General features: G+C 43.1%; 1 protein-coding gene across 3 annotated transcripts in view; it reads right to left on the bottom strand.

Annotated features, from left to right (window-relative positions):
• Window positions 1-17,922, bottom strand: part of cpped1 (calcineurin-like phosphoesterase domain containing 1) — a 255,017-nt gene that overhangs the window by 207,410 nt on the left and 29,685 nt on the right. For all 3 annotated transcript variants that reach the window (XM_059979335.1, XM_059979334.1, XM_059979333.1), the window contains exon 2: window positions 4,250-4,468. In XM_059979335.1, coding sequence (XP_059835318.1) covers window positions 4,250-4,468 — 219 coding nt within the window. The remainder of the gene's footprint in view (window positions 1-4,249; window positions 4,469-17,922) is intronic.

Genomic DNA, 17,922 nt, shown 5'->3' with positions numbered 1-17,922 from the left:
ACAAACCAGCGTCAGGTGAAAAATAACGATGTCCCAAGCCCAGGTAATAATAACCACCAGCACCATCTTTTACATTTCATGTAGAATGTGACAAGATAGGTTGAGAGATAATAGGCCAGCTCTCTAAAGAACCAACAGACTGGTAATTTAGTTTCCCTTCTGACAGTCATGGCTGCAATGCAGTAGCAGCAGCAGCAAAATAGCCCAAATGCCATCAGCCTTTCCTGCCGAATCAAGGCAAAACACTCCGCTCACAATGCCTCTTCAGGAGGATACTTTTTCCCTTCCTAACAAATAATTACTTCAGCTGTCAGTGGCAACTAGCTGAAAGAGAACAGTGACAGATAGATTAGTTGGGAGCGCAGACCTTAAATCTGATTGATTTTATTAACACAGGATATGTGCAGACAATAAGGCCAATTATTTCCCGTCAATTGGGAACACAAGAGAAAACAAAAGGGCATACATTCCCTGGAGTCTTCTCTGTTAGATAAGATTATGGCTGCTTCTTTTCCTCAATTCCACTTTCTCAGCCTGATTCTTATATTCCCTAATTCCTTTAGTATTCAAGATTCTGGTTTGGCCTTGCCTATACCAAACAACTGAATACCCATAACTCTCTGATGTGAATACATTGAGTCGTGGTGAGGATTTAGTTTTTTTGAGGTTTGCAAGGATGGTTTTGGGAACAGAGAGGGGAATTAGTGGTTAGGTTAGAGTTTAAGAACAGGAATATGGAGGTATTAGAGATCAGGATTGAGTCCAAGTCTCCATCTTGTTTTTGAAGGCTAGCTAGCCATGTGGACGTGGGACACCCAAGAGCAAATGTCGTTTTGGCGGAAAGTGGATGAGGGCCTTCTCAGGCCAGCAAGTTGTTGGTGGGTTCAGGAGCTGTAGCTCTGTGTGGGCAGGATGAATGAATTCTGACAGCTCCCTGGGTTTATGAATTATTGAGAGTGGGATTCCAGGCCTAGTATTCGGTGAATGGCGTGGCCTGAGATCAATGGTGAGGATTAACGATCGAGGGTCAAATCGGAAGTCTGGAAGTCGTGGCCTGTTGGCTGGAGCCGTGTTTGCAAGCATCTGCGAGTCTGCTGGGGAGGTCAAAACCCAGTGGAGGCTGCAGAAGACACCCTGTCTTGGCTTAAAGGACTGTGTATATGTCTGGGTAGGAAGAAGAATTTGGGGTTGTTTTGCGGTTTTGTTTTGTTGCTTGCTGCGTTCTGTGTTGTTCTGCTCAGCACAGTGCACATACTATGCTTGCACCAGAATGAGTGGGCACATCAGTGGGCTGTCCCCGGCACACCCTCAGGTGCACTGGCTGTTAGCACAAGTAACACATTTCACCGTATGTTTCCATGTACACCTGATAAGTAATCCTGAATCTTAAATCCTGAATTCCACAGATTTACTACTTTTAACGTTAAGCATTTTCATCGTATCAAGTCCACAATATCCCATCTTTTATATGAGATTATGGTTCTAGGTTAAGGCAATCCAGCCATAGGAAACAGCCTCACATCATCTTACCAGCCTCAGAACAGAGCAGAATATCAAGATGCACTCAGCAAAAGGAAATCAAAGGTATTTTTTAAAATTGCGAATGCCCTTCCTGAGTATTAAAACCTGTAGATACGTACCCTCAGATTTCTTAATTTTGTAGCACCTCGCTTTTGGCTACTTTCAGAGAGTAACTACTCTCTGGAATTCTCTACCACAGAGCAACACGCACAAAATGCTGGAGGAACTCAGCAGTCCAGGTGGCATCCATGGAAAAGAGTACAGATGACGCTTTGGGCCGAGACCCTTGTGTGTGTTGCTTGGATCTCCAGCATCCACAGATTTTCTCTTGTTTGTGATTGGTCTCTTTTAGGCTTGATCATTAGAAGCTAATGCAGCGGAGGTTGGAAGACTGAGGAATTGAGGGATATGGGCTACAGGCATAGCTCAACATTCAAAATGTATTATCAAAGTACATACATGCCACCATATACAACCCTGAAGATAATTTTCTTTGGTATGTGGGTGGGTGATGGAGGCTTGCGACAGATTAGCCATGATTATAACGCCTGACCTACAGTTCTTGTGGTGGGGCGGGGGAGGGGTGGGGAAGGTGGCCCACTCATTATGTTCTAGGCTGTCTCCTAACCACCACCAAAAATGCCGTCAATTCTGTAACACTGTCCATTACAACTCCTGTCGTCTCCATCTTAGGCTATTACACGAGTTCTGGATGGCCATCTTTTCTCAATTACCCAGTTTGAGAAAGCTCAACACTTCAATACAACATTTTGAGGGACACAGATAAGGTAAATGCAGGCAGGCCTCTTCTACTGAGGTTGGGCAAGAGTAGAACTAGAGGTTAAGGGTGAAAGGTGAAAGGTGAAATACTTAAGGGGAACCTGAGTAGGAATTTCTTCAGATGGTGGTGTGAGGGTGGAACAAGCCGCTAGTGGAAGTGATAGATGCTGGTTCAACTGCAACATTGAAGTAAAATTTGAATAAGTATATGATGGGTGAGGCATGGAAGACCAGGTATGGATTGAAACCAGGCGAAATAAAAGCCTGACATGAACTAGATGGGCTGAAGGGCCTGCTCATGTGCTGTAGTGCTCTATGGCTTTATGCCACTCCACACAGAACCACTGATCTATTATCTATTATTCTATTGCATACTGATCCAATGTGGCTTCCAGGACTAGAGCAAAGTTAAAATGTTACTTCTCAGGTAAAAGAAAGTTTCTTTTTAGCCTCAGTCATTGCTTTAATTTTCCACAGAATCTGCAATCCTTACAAACATAATTCCTTCCTTATTTTTCCCAGTACAGGCATTCCTTGTCTAAGCTCTCTTCTTCCATTAAATTAAACTCTGAGACACTTGAGGCAGATACACACTTCTGAGGATGAACTGCAGCAGAGGCGCTGGACTTGTTTACCATAGTGTTCAAGAGCCTCCAATTCCCCAGAAAGAAATGCTGAATGCTGTTTTTCTGAAGTGTACATTGTTCATCCACCCAAATTACACCAGGGGAGCTGTTGAAGTCCTAAGAAATTCCACCTCCTCATCTTGCATATTTTTTTCACTAGCTCTGAATTCTGCAAACATCAAGAGGAGAAATCCCTTTCTATTGCCTTAAACATGTCAGCACCAGAAACAATCTTTCCTGCTCCCCTTTCAGCATTCCGAAAGAATTGTTCCCACAGCTGTTGTCCCCATCCACTATCCAGTGACCCACCATTTTTTCCAGATGAACTAGCAATTCACTTGTCCCTCCCTGGATTACTCAAGGGTTGAACTCCTGCGAACTGTCAGTAAACATAAGCCAATTTTACACAGGTCAGAAATGCCTACAGTAACCAAGCTGATATTGCTCAATATACATTTGCTACAATTCTTTCATTTCAATGAATTATCATTATACTTTATTGTCACCAAACAATTGATACTAGAGCCTACAATCATGACAGTGACATTTGTTTCTGCACTTCGCGCTCCCTTAAGTACAAATCGAAGTAAATATAATAAAAATTTAAATTATAAATTATAATTAGAAAAATAGAAAAGGGTAAGTAAGGTAGTGCAAGTCAGGTCCAGATAAATCCTAACACTGCCCATGAATATACAGTATACTGTATCCAGTCATTAAAATAACTATTATTATTGTTACTAGCATGAAAAATATCCAGGACAATTTGTCAGATTTATGAACTCAAATTATATGTAATGGAGGGAGCCATGTATCTCTCTAATCCAGTGTTTCATAGTTGATAATCACAATGTGCTCTCTACGACATGGCAGAAATGAAGCACACACTGTTTTGAAGAACATCTCCATTCAGTCCACAAGACTGACCGAGTTTCCAACTACCTGCTCTTCCGATTCTCTATTCCACTCACACTTCCTTATCTTCAGCTTCTGCCACAGTTCCGACTAAGCTGAACGGAATCTGGAGAAAGAGCACTTCCTGGCCCTCTGGCTAGTCATGTTATAGCCCTCAAGGCCCAATGCAAAATTCAACAGATTTTACATAATTTCACTTCATATCAGCCAGTTCTGATGAAAGGTCATCAACCTGTGGTATTAACTCTCATTTTCTCTCCCCGCAAATGTTGCCTGGCCTGCGGAGTATTTTCAGCATCCTCTGCTTTTATTTAGGACAAATATTTGTGTTCTTCAAAAAACAAATAAATTCGACTTGAAGAGTTCTCCCACCAAACTCATTAGTATGTTCCGTTAATAGTGATTACCTGGCATTGCATGAATCAGATCTCCACAGAGCACAAAGAACTTGGGTTTAGGTTTCAGCGCGTTGATGGCCTTTACTGCTTGTTCTGTTAGCTGGACCTCCTCCTGCCATTCATCTCCTCCATTATCACAGTCTCCAACCTTCCAAGCTTTCATTAAGCCAAGCTGTGGATCGGCTCCTTGAATGAAGTAGAAAGGCCCCTTCCAACTGCTTTCTGCCTCTGGGGAAACAGGCAATAACATATTTGCATTTAAGCACAACATAAGCAGAATGAGAGGTTACCTACCTAAATGAAATTTGAAGAATGTAGTGATGAGCACAAAGGAAGGAAAGTAGCTAATACAAGCAAAAGAGAAAAGTTATGATCACTCTCTATTATTAATACCTAATAAATGAAAAATAGTTTAAAAGCATCAGGTATCAACACACACTTTATTTTATTTATTTAGAGATACAGCACAGACTAGGCCTTTCCAGTCCTTCGAGCCAACAACCCCCAATTTTAGCCCTAGCCTAATTACGCAACAATTTAGAGTGACAAATTAACTGACTAACCAGAACACCTTTGGACTGTGGTAGGAAACCAGAACACCCAGAGAATCCCACAAACTCCACAGGGAGAACGTATAAACTCTTTACACAGAACACTGGAATTGAACTCTGATGCCCCGAGCTGTAATGATGCTGCGCTGACTGCTACACTACCTTGGCACCCCCTTTTAATAAAAGATTTAAAACTAGCAGTTAAGGTGCCTGAAAAGTCACGTTAAAATGACAATGCTCACAATCCCACGAGTTTTGCTTGTTAATGGTTGTGTCACATAGGAATGACCTGTGACAGACATGCCTTTCCTTCGGTTGGTAAAGGAAACCACAGGAGAATTTTAAATTGGGTCAGTAGAATTAAACAGAATTAGATCAAAGAGCTGAATGTGGACTTCAGGAAAGGTAAAGTGAGGGAACACAAACCAACCTTCATAGAGGGATCAGAAGTGGAGAGAGTGAACAATTTGAAGTTCCTGAGTGTTAAGAACTCTCAGGTCGAATCTGGTCACTGTCTATCAATGCAGCTATAAAGAAGACAAGACAGTGGCCATATTAGGAGTTTGAGAATATTTGGTTCGTCACCTAAAACACTCGAAAACTTCTATAGATGTACCTTGGAAAGAATTTTGACAGGCTTCATCATTGTATGGGGTGGGGGGAGGGAGCTACTGCAAAGGACCGAAAGAAGCTGCAGGAAGTTGTAAAATTAGTCAGTTCTATCTTGGGTACTAGCTTCCAAGACATCTTCAAGCAGCGGTAAGCATCCATTAATAGGAACCCCCATCATCCAGGGCATGCTTTCTTCTCATTGTTACCACCAAGAAAGTGGTACAGAAGCCTCACACTCAGTGATTCCGGAACAGCATCTTCCCCTCTGTCATCTGATTCCTAAATGAATCAATGAATACAACCTCACGTTTTCTGTTTTTATATTATTTCTATTTTTGCACTACTTTTAATTTAGCTGTTTAATATACGTATATACTTACTGTAATTAATTTACTTATACATTTTTTATTTATTTTTCTTCAGCTCATCATGTATTGCATTGTACTACTGCTGTTAAGTTTACAAATTTCACGACTTACACCAGTGATATTAGGTTTCATTCAATGTCAGAGAAATGTATACAATATACATCCTGAAATTCTTCTTCGCAACCATCCATGAAAACAGAGGAGCGTCCCAAAGAGTGAATGACAGTTAAATGTTAGAACCCCTAAGCCCCCCCAGCTCCCCCAACACACAAGCAGCAGCAAAGCAACGAACCCCCACCCCACGAACAAAAATCGAATGAGCACCCTCCACCGAGCACTCGAGCGTGCAGCAACCATCAATAAAGACACAGACTTGTAATACCCCGAAAACTACTGGTTCACCCGATAATGTCACAGGCTCTCCCCCTCTCACTAATGAGGGAAAAAAGAGGTGTTCCTGCTTCACCTGCTTCTGAATCTAGTGGCAATAACTGATCCTGAGAGATTAGCACCAGGGGTCTGAGAAAGATTGTGTTGGAGACAAAAGTTCCATAGAGAGTTGGTGCCACAGCTGATGGACTCACTTTCAAGGACTTTACGATCCATGTTCTCAGTATTGTTTCATTCATTCATAAATTTACTTATTTACTTTTTTATTTGTTTGTGTGTTTGTTTAACTTGGCATTTGCACAGATCATCCTCTGCACGTTGGTTACTTATCAGTGTTTAGTCGTGCTGCTTTTCATTGATTCTATTGTATTTCTTTGTTCTATTGTGAGTCCCTGCAAGACAACAGATCTCGGGGTAGTATTTGGTGACATATACACATACTAAATTTACTTAGAACTCTGATTAGGCTGACAACAGAGCAAACAGCAAATGACCAGAAGAAATCGCTGTGTCATGCAGCCTCTGTGGAGGCAAAAGGAATGCCTTAATATGTCTGGTTGAGATCTTGCATCAGGACTGCAGTGTGGAGGGAAGGAATAAGTGTGGAGAGGCAGATTGGTGCTGGTAGGTGATAGGAGGAACCACTGCTGGACACCACCCTCATAACCCAGTCACTGATACACATGAATAATGGAATCCTGATTTGCAATTATTTATGAGGTTTCTGGGATGTGTAATGAGAGTCCTCCACTTTAAAAATCAAAGGCACTGAAATCGAAGGAAGCAGAATACATGGAGGGGAACAGGTTGGAGGACCATTGGCTGGAGATGGAAACTGGGACTAGCAGGGAGAATGGTGTGATCAGCACGGTCTAGTTGGACAGAAGGGCCTGTTTCTATACTGCAGTACACCGTGACGACGACAGCAGAGGAGGGCAATGGTGGACCGGTGGAACCAGGCTGGGGATGGGGAAGAGAGGGCTGCTTGTCAGTATTTGTGTGCAGTTTCTCATTGAGTATATTGTATTTCTTTGTTCTACTGTGAATGCCTGCAAGAAAATGAACCTCAGGGTAGTGTTTGGTGTCACATACGTTCCTTGATAATAAACATACTTTGAACTTTGAAAGGGTGAACAGGGTGAGAAAAAAACCAAGGTGGCCTGAAAGGAGTGCAAACAAAGGGCAGAGGCTCGTAAACAATCCAAAACAACTCCCAGAGAATTCACAATGAATGTCTGGACATTCAAATTGCATTGATTGCATCAAATACTTCCCATTGAGCCCAGCCTTCTATATACTTTTGAGCGCTGAAACACAAGGCATTTCACAAATCAAATAAAACCTCCTATGTGGTTAATACACAGAAATTTAGTTGACACTGCACTGCAAGAAGATTTAACTGTTAGAACTCCAGGTTATAGTACAAATATAAAACACTTTCAAGGACTCCGCAATTCATGTTCTCAGAATTATTTATTATTATTATATTAGCACAGACTGTCTCTTTTTGCATATTGGCTGTTAGTCAGTCCTTGTGTGTAGTTTCTCATTGATTCTATTGTTGTTTCATTGTTCAACAAGAAAATGAATCTCAGGGTTGTATATAGTGACATATACATACTTAGATAATAAATTTACTTTGAACTTTGAAATAGACAAATTGGTCACTTAAAATAACACCTGTCTCAATAAAAGCAGCCTTGGTGGATGTGAACTGTAGTATCCCACGGTCCCTCCGACCGACGTTCTCCTCTATTTGTAAATAGTTATTTTAAACAAAAATATGAACACAAATATATCTCAAGAGTCAAATTATGGGCAAACTGTGCAGAGCACCTGCAACAATTAATTATGGAATTTAGTAATTTTAAATTACTTTTTACACCAGATCTGTACAGCGAGATGTCAGATGGCTGTTTAATCCTGACTGGGGCCATGTTCAAATCCACCAAGCCCTTTTCTTTAAAAAAAAGTAAACCTTCCTCTTTATCTGCAGCACTGCTATGAATCTAAGTTCAGTGAAACTGACACAGTGCTCTACATCTGTCAGTTCAATTGCCCCTGTCGCTGTGGCAATGCAAGTCTGAAGATTAACAACCAGCAGTGGGAAACCAACTTTTGGTATATAAATGAGGTTCTCTGGACTTCGGTGAAATTAAGAAGTCTGATCTAAAGTGGCAGCTTGAATCACTTAAGCCTTAAGTGAAACATTTTTACATGTGGCCACACATAATGATACAAGGTTAAAAAAAATCCCAAATCTTAAAATAATACTTTCATTTCAACAGTAATTACACTCCTTAATGCCTAAAACATGAATGTGCAAGGCTGCCCTTTACAGAGCCAGGAATTGCTGTGGCAGGGCTTCCAAAAGTATTCACAATCCACGTGATTTGTGTTTTAGCTCAAGTCATTTACCCACCAAATGCCAGCCGCTCACACATGGCCAGGGAAACTGGGACACTAGTCAGGATATCCATTCAGACGTACAAGGTGCAGGCAAACAGTGCAAGGTTCCCTGTGGCCATTCCCCTCAACAACTCCTTTGGATACCCGCTGGGGGAGGGAGAGCAAGGATGACCTATCAGGACATTTTGGCAGCCGCCACTGTCAGTGGCACTGTGGCTTCTCTGAGCCTTGGCAAGGGAAGGGTAAAGTCAGGGAGAGCAGCAGTGACAGGAGACTCACTAGGGGGACAGATAGGAAATTTGATGGCAGCAAAAGAGACATCATACATCAGAATGGCGTGTTGCCTCCCGGATACTAGGGTTGAGGATGTCTCAGTTTGACCGCAGAACATTCTCAAAGGGTAGGACAAGCACATTAGTACCAATGGCACAGGCAGAGGGGAGGAAGAGGCTCTGCACTGTGAGTTTACCTAGTTACACAAGAGGCTAGAACATGTTAAGACCTTGAAGTTAGAAATCGCTGGTGCCATGTGCAAGTCAGGGCAGGAAGAGAAAGACAGAATAGATGAATGAGTGGCTGAGGAACTGGTGCAGGGTGACCTGTACGAGAAGGCCAGATTGCGTCTTAACTGGGGGGAAACCAACATCCTGGCATTGAGGTTCACTCGGGTTACTCATTGACTGAGAGCTGGAACCAGAGCACCAGGTCAGAAAATAGAGGGATTGAGAGGAAGGTGGATGTCTTGGAACAGTAAGAACAGCCAGGAACAAGGTAGTAGACACCATGGGACAGATGGGGTGATATGCGTGTATTATAATGCTGCGAGGATCATAGGTAAGGGTGATGAATTAAAGCATGGATCAGTACATGGAATTATGAAGTTGTGGCATAACAGAGTTTTGGTTGAAAGAGGAACAGGAATGGATACATAATGCTCTGGAGTGTTGATATATTCAAAACGATGCAGGAGGATGATAAAGAGTGAGTGCGTGTGTATTGGAGGATTGGTGGTTGAGCTATTAATCAGGGATAATATACCAACTGCACTCAGAGGGGGCAGAATGGAGGATTTATCCACTTAGTCTACATGGAGGAACTCAGAAATAAGAAAGGTGCAATCACTTTGATGGGATTATACAACAGACCGCACAACAGGCACTGGTCCACTGAGAAACAGGTATGCAGGCAGATAACGTAAAGGGGTAAAAAGAACAGGGGATTTGTCATGGGCAACTTCAACTTCCCTTATATAGATCATAACCTCCCTCATGCAATAAGCTTAGACAGGGAATTTGTTAAGTGCATCCAGAAGAATATCTATGTATTCTTAAATCAATACGCAGATAGTCCAACAAGGGAAAGGGCAATACTGGATCTGGTGTTGGATATTGAGTCTGACCTGAAAATGAGCATCATAGCAGATCTCGCCAAATTAAAGGTCAGCACAGCCTCTCCCTACTGAAGTCAGCTGAGTCCTTACTTGCACAGAGTGAACATCCCGATACAGCTTGTCCCAAAGGATTCGAACCAAGCTGCAGCAAGGCAGAATGAATGAAGCAGTTTGTACTGCTGGTCTTGGTATCGGATAATGAACTTCCTGGTCTTGTTCAGATATTTGATTTCAGCACACCCGCGAACCTCCGTGCGAGATTGTCTACCTTGTGCGGCTACTTTGTATTTGAGGTAAAGCAGCTACTTTCCTGGAGACAGCACACACAAAATGCTGGAGGAACGGTCTTCATGCCATCAGCAAACGTCAATTTCTCAAACTTCTGGTAATCGCCCCCCCCCCTTTCAGCATTCCCCATTCCCATTTCATTCCCCATTCCCATTTCCCCATCTCCTTACCTGCCCATCACCTCCCTCTGAGACTCCTCTCCCTTCCTTTCTTTGATGGTCTCCTACCCTCCCCTACCAGATTCCCCCTTCTCCAGCCCTTTATCTCTTTCACCAATCAAGTTCCCAGCTGTTTACTTCTCCCCTCCCCCTCTCACAGTTCCACCTATCACCTGCCACTTTGTACTTCATCTGCCCCTCTCCCACCTTCCTACTTTAACATCTCATCTTTTTTTTCCATTCCTAATGAAGGGTCTTGCCCCAAAACGTCAACTGTTTACTTGTTTCCATAGATGCTGATTGGCCTGCTGAGTTCCTCCAGCATTTGTGTGAGTTGCTTGGATTTCTAGCGTCTGTAGATTTTCTTGTGTTTGTACTTTACAGGAGAGGTGGGAAATCTATAATTTCGCAAGTTTGAGTTTTACAGATTGCATCGGAAAGTGAATTTGAAATGGGAAAGGTGCACTTGGTGAAACAGAATTGATTGAAGACTGGATTTTGTCAGAATAGGGAACACCATAGGTAATAAATTTCAAAATTCAAAGTAAATTTATTATCAAAAGACATATATGTCACCATATACTGCCCTGAGATTCATTTTCTTGCGGGTGATCACAGTAGAACAAAAAAACTATACGCAAAGACTGACAAGCAACGGATGTGCAGAAGACAAACTGTTTGATAATATGAGAGGAATTGGCCAGATCATAGAACAGATGTGGTTAAGAAGGGTATTCAATCTGAAATGTTAACTTCATTTCTCTTTCAACACTAACTGAATAATTCCAGCATTTTCTGTTTTTAATTCAGATTTGGTTGATTGGGAAAAGATTAAATTCATTAGGAATTGGCTTATCCTTATTTATTGTCAAAGGCACAATAAAGCTGAGGCACTGCTGCTGATATCAGTAAGTGAGCAGGTCTGAGGTTTTGTTTAAATGTCCACAATTTGCTGTGTGAATTAAGTCAAACTGCTCTGCCGGAACTATCCCACACGTAGAGCCCACTACCTATGAACTTAATATATTCACCCATTAACCTTGCTTCAGAACGTTGTCACTACAAGCTGCTGTGTCTTTTAAGCAACATGATACTCATTAATCATAATATCAAAGAAATTTAAGGCACAGAAGGAAGTCATTCTGGCTAAGCAGCTGGTCTAAAACTGAGCATTAACTGTTCCAAGTGTGAAATTTCATCATCTGTGTTTGATAAAGGTTTTTTTTAAAATGTCCAATTTCAAAACAAGACCAACTTTGAAGAGAATCACTGTCAACGTTTCAGGCCAAGACCCTTCGTCAGGACTAACTGAAAGGAAAGATAGTAAGAGATTTGAAAGTAGGAGGGGGAGGGGAAATGCGAAATGATAGGAGAAGACCGGAGGGGCTGGGGTGAAGCTGAGAGCCAGACAGGTGATTGGCAAAAGGGATACAGAGCTGGAGAAAGGAAAGGATCATGGGACAGGAGGCCTAGGGAGAAAGAAAGTGGGAGCACCAGAGGGAGATGGAGAACAGGCAGAGTGATGGGAAGAGAGAAAAAAAAGGGAGGGGAAAAAAAACTAAATATATCAGGGATGGGGTAAGAAGGGGAGGAGGGGCATTAACTAAAGTTAGAGAAGTCAATGTTCATGCCACCAGGTTAGAGGCTACCCAGCCAGTGTATAAAGTGTTGTTCCTCCAACCTGAGTGTGGCTTCATCTTGACAGTAGAGGAGGCCATGGATAGACATATCAGAATGGGAATGGGACGTGGAATTAGAATGTGTGGCCACTGGGAGATCCTGCTTTCTCTGGCGGACAGAGTGTAGGTGTTCAGCGAAACTGTCTCCCAGTCTGCATCGGGTCTCAACAATGTATAAAAGGCCACACCGGGAGCACCGGACGCAGTATACCACACCAGCCGACTCACAGGTGAAGTGTCGCCTCACCTGGAAGGACTGTCTGGGGCCCTGAATGGTGGTGAAGGAGGAAGTGTAAGGGCAGGTTTAGCCCTTGTTCCGCTTGCAAGGATAAGTGCCAGGAGGGAGACTGGGACCCATGCAGGTGCCCATGGCTACACTTTTGGTTTGGAGGAAGTGGGAGGAGCCAAAGGAGAATTTATTGAGAGTAAGAACTAATTCCACTAGACAGAGGAGAGTGGTGGTAGAGGGGAATTGGTTAGGTCTGGAATCCAAAAAGAAGCGGAGAGCTTTGAGTCTGGAATCCAAAAAGCCATGGGCACCCGCATGGGTCCCAGTTATGCCTGCCTTTTTGTTGGCTTTGTGGAACAGTCCATGTTCCAAGCCTATACAGGTATCCGTCCCCCTCTCTTCCTTTGCTACATCGATGACTGCATTGGCGCTGCCTCTTGCACACATGCTGAGCTCATTGACTTCATTAACTTTGCCTCCAACTTTCACCCTGCCCTCAAATTTACCTGGTCCATTTCTGACACCTCCCTCCCCTTTCTTGATCTTTCTGCCTTCATCTCTGGAGACAGCTTATCTACTGATATCTACTATAAGCCTACAGACTCTCACAGCTACCTGGACTATTCCTCTTCCCACCCTGTCTCTTGCAAAAATGCTATCCCCTTCCCACAATTCCTCTGTCTCCGCCGCATCTGCTCTCAGGATGAGGCTTTTCATTTCAGGACGAAGGAGATGTCTTCCTTTTTTAAACAAAGGGGCTTCCCTTCTTCCACCATCAACTCTGCTCTCAAACGCATCTCTCCCATTTCCCGCACATCTGCCCTCACCCCATCTGCCCACCACCCCACTCGGGATAGGGTTCCCCTTGTCCTCACCTACCACCCCATCGGCCTCCAGGTCCAACATATAATTCTCTGTAACTTCTGCCACCTCCAACGGGATCCCGCTACCAAGCACATAATTCCCTCCCCCCCTTTCTGCTTTCTGCAGGGATCACTCCCTACGCGACTCCCTTGTCCGCTCGTTCCCCCCATCCCTTCCCACCGATCTCCCTCCTGGCACTTATCCTTGTAAGCGGAACAAGTGCTACACCTGCCCTTACACTTCCTCCCTCACCACCATTCAGGGCCCCAGACAGTCCTTCCAGGTGAGGCGACACTTCACCTGTGAGTCGGCTGGTGTGGTATACTGCATCCGGTGCTCCCGGTGTGGCCTTTTATATATTGGTGAGACCCGACGCAGACTGGGAGACCGTTTCACTGAAAACCTACGCTCGGTCTGCCAGAGAAAGCAGGATCTCCCAGTGGCCACACATTTTAATTCCACGTCCCATTCCCATTCTGATATGTCTATCCATGGCCTCCTCTACTGTCAAGATGAAGCCACACTCAGGTTGGAGGAACAACACCTTATATACCGGCTGGCTAGCCTCCAACCTGATGGCATGAACATTGACTTCTCTAACTTCCGTTAATGCCCCTCCTCCCCTTCTTACCCCATCCCTGATATATTTAGTTTTTTTTCCCCTCCTTTTTTTTCTCTCTTCCCATCACTCTGCCTGTTCTCCATCTTCCTCTGGTGCTCCCCTCCTACTTCCTTTCTCCCTAGGCCTCCCATCCCATGGTCCTTTCCTTTCTCCAGCTCTGTATCCCTTTTGCCAATCACCTTTCTGGCTCTCAGCTTCATCCCACCCCCTCCGGTCTTCTCCTATCATTTCGCATTTCCCCTCCCCCTCCTACTTTCAAATCTCTTACTATCTTTCCTTTCAGTTAGTCCTGACGAAGGGTCTTGGTCCGAAACGTCAACATTGCTCCTCCCTATAGATGCTGCATTCTATTCTACTGCATTCTGTTGCATTCTACCAGCATTTTGTGTGTGTTGCTTGAATTTCCAGCATCTGCAGATTTCCTCATGTTTGCCTAACTTTAAAGAGTTCCTTGACTTTTTTTCCTCTTCCTCTTATGATGCAAACTTTTCCCCCTTTTGTCTTTTTGTCTGAACCCAATTTTGATGTTAAATTCACTGTCTTAACCTTCTTCTCACTCCTTCCTAGTTCCTGAATGAGAGTTAGAACACAGAACAGTACAGCACAAGAACAGGGCTTTTGGCCCACAGTATTGTGCTGAACCAATCAAATCATTAATCACAATATTATGCTCAGCCAATCAAATTATTAATCACAAAATGTCTTGCTTTGTGGCAGTAATAAGGCGCATAAATAACAATAAAAAATTATTTTCTTTAATTCAATGAGAAGTGCAAAAAGAGAGTAAAATATAGTGAGGTAGTGTTAATGGGCTGGTTCATTGTCTGATTAGAAATCTGATGGCAGAGGGGAAGAAGCTTTTCCTAAAACATTGAGTGTGTGTCTTCTGACTCCTCTCTGATGGTAGTAATCAGAACAGAACATGTCCTGGTGACGGGGATCTTTAATGGTGGATGCCACCTTTTTGAGGAATCACCTTTAGAAGATGTCCTCAATGCTGGGAAGGCTAGTGTCCATGATGGAGCTGGCTGAGTTTGCAACCCTCTACAGCTTTTCCCAGTTCTGTGCAGTGGCCCCTCCACATCAACTGGCGACACAACCAAATACTCCCCATACAGTACGCCTGAATGAATATGTAGTCTTTAGTGACATACCAAATCTCCTTAAAATCTGAATGAAGTATAGATGGTGGTGTGCCTTCTTTCTAATTGTGTCAATATATTGGATCCAGCATGGATCCTCAGAGATGCTGACACCCAGGAACTTCAAACTGCTCAGCCCTCCACCGCTGCCCCTCAATGAGGATCGGTGTTTTGTTCCTTCACCTTTCCTTTCCTGAAGCTCGATTCTTGCTTACTGGAGTAAAACTACAGGCTGAAGGTCACAAACTTCTGATTCCATTTCTACTCTTAATTTAAGAAAAACACTGAGCATCACGTGGACAAATGAAGAAATGAGACACAAGCAGGAGCAAATCACAATAGGAAGTGTACGATATGCATGACTAACCGGAAATGGTTGCAACCTACTTTTCTCAGATGGTTTCTTGGCATATTAGTGCACAAAGACATTTCCACCACACTGTGGATGCAGTGGAAAAAGCTGGGTGAGCATCTGACCACATGTGTGTCTCTGTACTTCTGCACCTGTGTGTTAATGTGCATGAAGGCCAGAAAGGAATGTGACGTTGTTCAGGTAGTGTGCAGCTTTCAATCTTCTGATAAAATCTGAATGCACTGCATATGAACGATTTGTATTGGAGAACAGAATTTCTGTGTCCATTTACCTTACTACTGCTGCCTTACGGTTCCCTGACCCAGGGTCAACCTTGCTCTCTGGGGTACATTCTCCCTGCTACCTTTTTGGTTTCCATCAGGTGCTCAAATCCCAAAGATGCACTAATAAGGAATTAGCCACTTTAAATGGAGGTGAATGACAAAAATAAAACAAGGGAAGCTGGCAGTCAAGTGGGAGAGAATAAATTGTAGGGTTAGAGGGAAATCGTGGGGGGGGGGGGGATTACTCCGCAGGGAGTCAGCAAGTATTCAATGGACTGAGTATTAAAAGCAAGCTAGAAGCAGACATTCAGCCCAGAAGTCTAGGACAGTGTTTATGACAGCTTCATCTCAGTTGGAGAAGTGCATTCATTCCTGAGCCCCCTAGTTTGAGAAGGGCACAAGCACTCTGCAACATCAGTGATGAGAAATAACAGAGAATGAAAGCTGAACCAGAGAGATACGGCATGAAAACATGGCTTTGGCTGGAGACACACCGGCCATCAGCCAAATTAAGAAACCAGAGCACCAAGGGTAAACGCCTGCTGTCACAGGGTGAGCTTACACACAAGATATTCTGCAGATGCTGGAAACCCAGCAACATTCACAAAATGCTGGAGGAGCTCAGCAGGCCAGGCAGCATCTATGGAGATGAATGAACAGTCGATGCTTCAAGCTGAGAACATGCAAGCTCCACATGGGTAGAACCGGAGAGCAGGACTGAACCCAGGCTGCTAAAACTACAAGCCAGTATTTCTACCTGCTGCCATCTGAGAGGTTTTGAAAAGATACATTAGGTAAAAAGAATGTTCAAATGATTTGAGTAACGAAAAGCCACCACTGCAAAAAGCATGTGCGAGATAATGATAAACACAAGAGATTCTGCAGGTGCTGGAAATACAGGATAACACAGACAAAATGGTGGAGGAACCCAGCAGGTGGAGGAAGCCAGCCATCTATGGAGAAGTAGTAACAATCGAAGTTTCAGTCCTGATGAAGGGGCTTGGTTCGAAACAGCGACTGTTTATTCCTCTCCACATTTCGTCTGACCCGATGTATTCCTCCAGCAGTTTGTGTGTGAATTTGCAATGAAACAACACAAATCTATATTATAAGCTCAACTGTCTTTCAATGTCTGTGCCACAGGTGGGGCTGTTACTCTGAAAAGATGTAGCTCAGATTCATTCTATTGCTTAGTCAACAGAGTACCAAATAAATGTCTGCATGCTTTTGAGCAGCCAAAAGCCTTTTCTGTTGAGTATGTAATTAAAATTAGGCAAATAGAACAAAAAGCAGCAAAATTAAAGAAAACAAAATACTATTTCATGTGTAGCTAATAGCAACTGGGTTAAGTGTATTGAAAATAATAATTTATGAAAATATTACCAGCTTTTATGACAAATTTTTCTTTCTGCGTTAAGAGATAAAATCCCCATTAAACAAAATAGTGGTAATTCATTTCAACTCCATAATCATCTCTTAGCAGAAAATTAACCTTCAAACTGGCACCTCTCAAGCATTATGCTCCCACTTTCTCCTGATTATTTCATTTTTATCCTTCTGTTTTGAAAGAGTCGGTTTTGATTACAAGCAGGAAATCTTTCTATCCTGTTGGCTAAATCTTCCATGTGTTTGCATTTAATTCTATGTGTGTGTGAGCAGCTGCCATTGCCAGATTACCGAAAACAGTTCTCTCCAAATGCAAATTAGCAATGGGAAGATCTGCTCTTTCCTAACGTGATATAAGACAAATTTTTTGACATCAGTGTTACTACTTTGGCAACTTGAGGGATATCGTCAAGTTTAAAGATGAAGCTTGCACTAAATGGGGAGCTTTATGTATTCGGGATAAACTCTGCACCAATACAGGCTCTGATCTACACAAGTAGCTTTGAATTATACTGTATTAAGCTATTTGGGGTAATATTTTGTTTCATGTGCAGTGTGAGATATATTTTCTGTAGGTGCACCATGGTCCGGCAGAACGTTGTTTCATTTGGTTGATAAAGGTGTGGTCAGACGACGTTAAACTTTCGCCCACAATTGAAACTCTTGTACTCCCAATGCTGTGAGATGCTGCACTGTGCTAGTACACTCTCTCAAATTTTTAAGTGGGAAAGCTATCTCTAAACCGGCACCATTTTCACCGGAGGAAGTAATGAGTGGCATTGATTTCAGTGGGTGGAAATAGATAAGGGGAGACGAGCACAAGTCCAGTCAAGTTTATTGTCATTTAACTACATACATGTATACCGTCAAACAGGACAACAGACCATTTGCAGGCAGGATTAGTTTGGATTGGCATTGTGGTTGGCACAGAAATGATGGGCCAAAGGGCCTGTTCTTG

The sequence above is a fragment of the Hypanus sabinus genome, chromosome 9, assembly GCF_030144855.1.
Source record: "Hypanus sabinus isolate sHypSab1 chromosome 9, sHypSab1.hap1, whole genome shotgun sequence".
In the NCBI taxonomy this organism is placed as follows: domain Eukaryota; kingdom Metazoa; phylum Chordata; class Chondrichthyes; order Myliobatiformes; family Dasyatidae; genus Hypanus; species Hypanus sabinus.
The sequence above is the reverse complement of the archived record's forward strand: the minus strand, read 5'-3'. Positions and strand labels throughout refer to the sequence as shown.